We start from the raw sequence: 3,541 nt of genomic DNA on the forward strand, positions 1-3,541 counted from the left end.
GTATTGTGTGACTGGGTAGATTCTGTGTCAGTTTTATGGGCTAGAATTCTCAGAGCATTTTCCTTATGATGTTGTAATTGGTCCTGATGTTGTCTGCTGAGATCAATCTGTATGCATGTGTGGACTCTCTCTCAAAACTCTACATTTTTTATCAGCTAGCACAGCCTGCCACGTGACTTGCCCATCTTGAATTGATCAGCTTGAGTCAAGAAAAGCCATCACCTGGCATCTGAACCTCCATTTAGGCCTTGGCAAAGTCTACCACGGTGAGTTCAAAAGAGTAGTGTATCCCTTCTCTATGTACATGTTAAAAACTGCTTCGACAGAGGAGCCCTCCCTGAGCTGGGGTCAGTGTCTCCAGAATGAGGGGGAAGGAGAAGACCATGCGTTTATTGACGTAGCGAACTGTACACAGGTGAACCCAAGTCACAAGAGAAGAATGATGTTTCTTGGAAACATTAGTCCCAGAGGCTGGGCCATGGATCTCAGTGGTTTGGCAACTCTATCATGATGAAGTCATCCCCGAACTTGCGGTTGGATCGGACAGCATCGTTTGGTTGATGAGATCTAACATGCTACAATCGCCTCCACGGTGGGATTCGATAGGGAGTTCCCTGGTGTTGTGTTTGACACAGCAGAAATGAGACCTTTCTGATAACATTCTTTGTTTTTCTTTCCATGGTTAGGATACTACAACTAGCTTGGCATCATCTGACCTACAGTTTGGACCCCACACACCATCTGACCTGTGGATTTGGCATAAGCTTCTGAAACGACAGTAGTCAGAAGAGTCCAAACTTACACCCAACCTAAAAACTTGAGACGCTTCCCAAGCTCTACAGCCCTTTGTTGACAAAGGTTTCTGAGGAACCGACAAGGAGCCCAGAATCTTCAGCTTTGGAATCGGCACCTTGGCTGTCTTGAAGCTGAGATCAGTTCCTGGGTGCTTATCTGGTCAACAAGGATTCAGATTCCTGTTAGAGCACCTGAGTCAGCATGAAGAGGTACAGCCCACCCAGTCTTGTGGACCTTGCAAGCCAGAGCTTCCTGAAGGATGAGGCCTCAGCCATTGCCATGCTGCACTGTCTGCCCATCGCTCTCTTCCTGCCTCTGTTCAAAGCAGCTGTCACCGGAAGGCACCTTGCAACATTGAAGGCCATGGTGTCGACCTGGCCCTTTACCTGCCTGCCCCTGGGGGCTCTGATAGGAGCTCAGCAGCTCCCCCAGGACATTTTAAAAGCTGTGTTGGATGGACTAGATGTCCTGCTTGCCCAGAAGGTTCGCCCTGGGAGATGTCAACTGAAAGTTTTAGATCTTTGTACACATGCTCACAGCAATTCCTGGAACCTGTGCTCTGATACAGGTGCCCAAGGCTCTGTGGGTTCATCAGATGACCTAGAGGCAGCCCAGCCCCCTAGAAAGAGGGCAAAGAGGTCTAAGTCAATGTCTAGGAAGCTTTCTGTGGAGTTGGTCCTAGACCTTTTCTTCCTCAAAGCCACTTTGGATCAAACCCTCACATACCTCCTTAAGAGGGTCAGGCAGAGAAAGGGCCAGCTCCTTCTCTGTTGTAGGAAGCTGGAGTTTTTTAATGAGTCAACTAGCATGGACATTATTGAGAAGGTCCTGAAAATGATGCAGTTGAACCGTGTCCAGGAGGTGGCAGTGAATTGCAAGTGGGAACTGTCTACCCTGGCCAGGCTAGCTCCTCTCCTGGGCCAGATGGTTCATCTGAGAAGATTTATTCTCTCTGGAATCGTCTTGAACACCTGGAGGGAGGAGGATGACGTGAAGAGGCTAGTTGCCCTATTGGCTTCACAGTTACAGGGTCTACCCCAGCTCCAGGAGCTCTATCTGGACTCTGTTCAGTTCCTGGAAGGCCGTGTGGACCAGGTGTTCGCATGCTTGGATGCCCCCTTGAAGACCCTCTGGATAACTGAGTGCTCATTTTCAGAGTCTGACTTCACATATCTATCCTTGTGTCCAAGCACCAAGTCCCTTAGATCCCTGAATTTGAGTAGAATCAAGTTGACTGGCTTCAATCCTCAATCGCTACAAGTTCTGTTGGAGAGAACGTCAGACACCCTTCAGATCCTGAACTTAGGTGGCTGTGGGATCACAGACTCCCAGCTCAAAGCCATCCTGCCTGCCCTTGGACGCTGCTCCCAGCTCGAGCTCTTCAGACTCTATGGGATCCCAGTCTCCATGGCTACCCTGGAGGGTTTGTTGCGGCACACCCTCCCTTTGTGCAAGTTGCAACTCTTGCAGTTTCCTATCCCTCTCGAGTGTTACCTGGACATCCAGGGTCCTCTCCAACAGGGGAAGCTTCCCATGTATATGGCCAAGCTCAAACAAACACTCCAGGACTTGGGAAAGTGGAACCGCTTGCTGGCCTGCCAACATGACACCAATATAGATGATCATTCAATTACCTGCATTATCCAGGACTGATGTGACTATCCTCAGTTTTGTACTGGATTTCCAATCCCAAACCTGCCTCTGTTCATAGTCTCATTTGTACAAGTTTAGTATGCATTTGTTATTTGCACTGTTTTGAGTTCTAGTTTGGTATGTATTTGTTAATAGCACTGTTTTAAGTTCTGTATATGAGAGCTATGCTTATTTCCTCTTCGTTGCTTTTAGACATTCAAACAATGTACAAAGAATTACACAATGAACTCCATAGAATAATATTAAGGAGAGGTTTTATCTGATTTTCAAAAAAAAACTCTTAATACTCAAAAGGATTGATCATATAATCAAAACAGGATTTGTTCTTATAAAGCAACAGGTATGATGCTATAAAAGAGCTATGCAAAAGTTATCAGTGAGTTATTTAGTGTCATTCCCTTGTATCAATTCAGTAATTATTTTGGTCTTATTCTCATCAAACTGATTGATTAATCTCTAATTCAAATACATTTATGTAAAAAATGTGAAATTAAAAGTATAGAATACACTGTACAACTTTGTTTCAATATGTTTACTTGGACATCAGTAGTAATTGGTTCACACTGCCATGGTATCCTTAAGGGAAAAGGATGTACTTCATGTTTTATTTTTATGTAAATTATGGGGGCAGGATGGTGTTGAAGAATTCTCAGTCACCAGGCCGCTCAAATAGGACACAACTCATTTCTGCAACTCATCCTCTATGGTAAAGCAATGATATCGCTACTGTTTTAAACATTTTGGGTCCAGCTCACGAGGATGTTTCCTGGGCAGATGGCATACACCATTTTGTTCCTTGCCTGATCTTGTACTTGTTGAAAGCAGTGTTCTTTAGAAATGAGGATGATGCCGCTATCTTTTGAGCACTTTGAAGGTGTTATCAGGAGCGTGGTCTCTGGAGAAGGACATCATACGTGGTAACCTGCAGAGGCAGTGAAAACGAGGAAGACCCTCAAGGGGATGGATTGACACAGTGCCTGCGATGATCTGCTAAAACATAAAAATGATTGTAAGAATGACCCAGGTCCGGGAAGTGTTTTGTTCTAGTTCGATGGCCCATAGAGTCCATTTGCTTCTCAAGCAACTCTAGGGC

General features: G+C 45.5%; 1 protein-coding gene across 1 annotated transcript; it reads left to right on the forward strand.

Annotated features, from left to right (window-relative positions):
- Positions 1-996: 996 nt before the first annotated feature.
- Positions 997-2,448, forward strand: LOC115873965 (melanoma antigen preferentially expressed in tumors-like). Its single transcript, XM_045285427.1, has 2 exons — positions 997-1,363; positions 1,952-2,448. Exons 1-2 carry the CDS (start codon positions 997-999, stop codon positions 2,446-2,448), a joined length of 864 nt encoding a protein of 287 aa, XP_045141362.1.
- Positions 2,449-3,541: the final 1,093 nt, after the last annotated feature.

This window comes from Echinops telfairi, unplaced genomic scaffold, assembly GCF_000313985.2.
Source record: "Echinops telfairi isolate 266 unplaced genomic scaffold, ASM31398v2 ScPeMD7_7470;HRSCAF=8508, whole genome shotgun sequence".
NCBI classification, from domain to species: domain Eukaryota; kingdom Metazoa; phylum Chordata; class Mammalia; order Afrosoricida; family Tenrecidae; genus Echinops; species Echinops telfairi.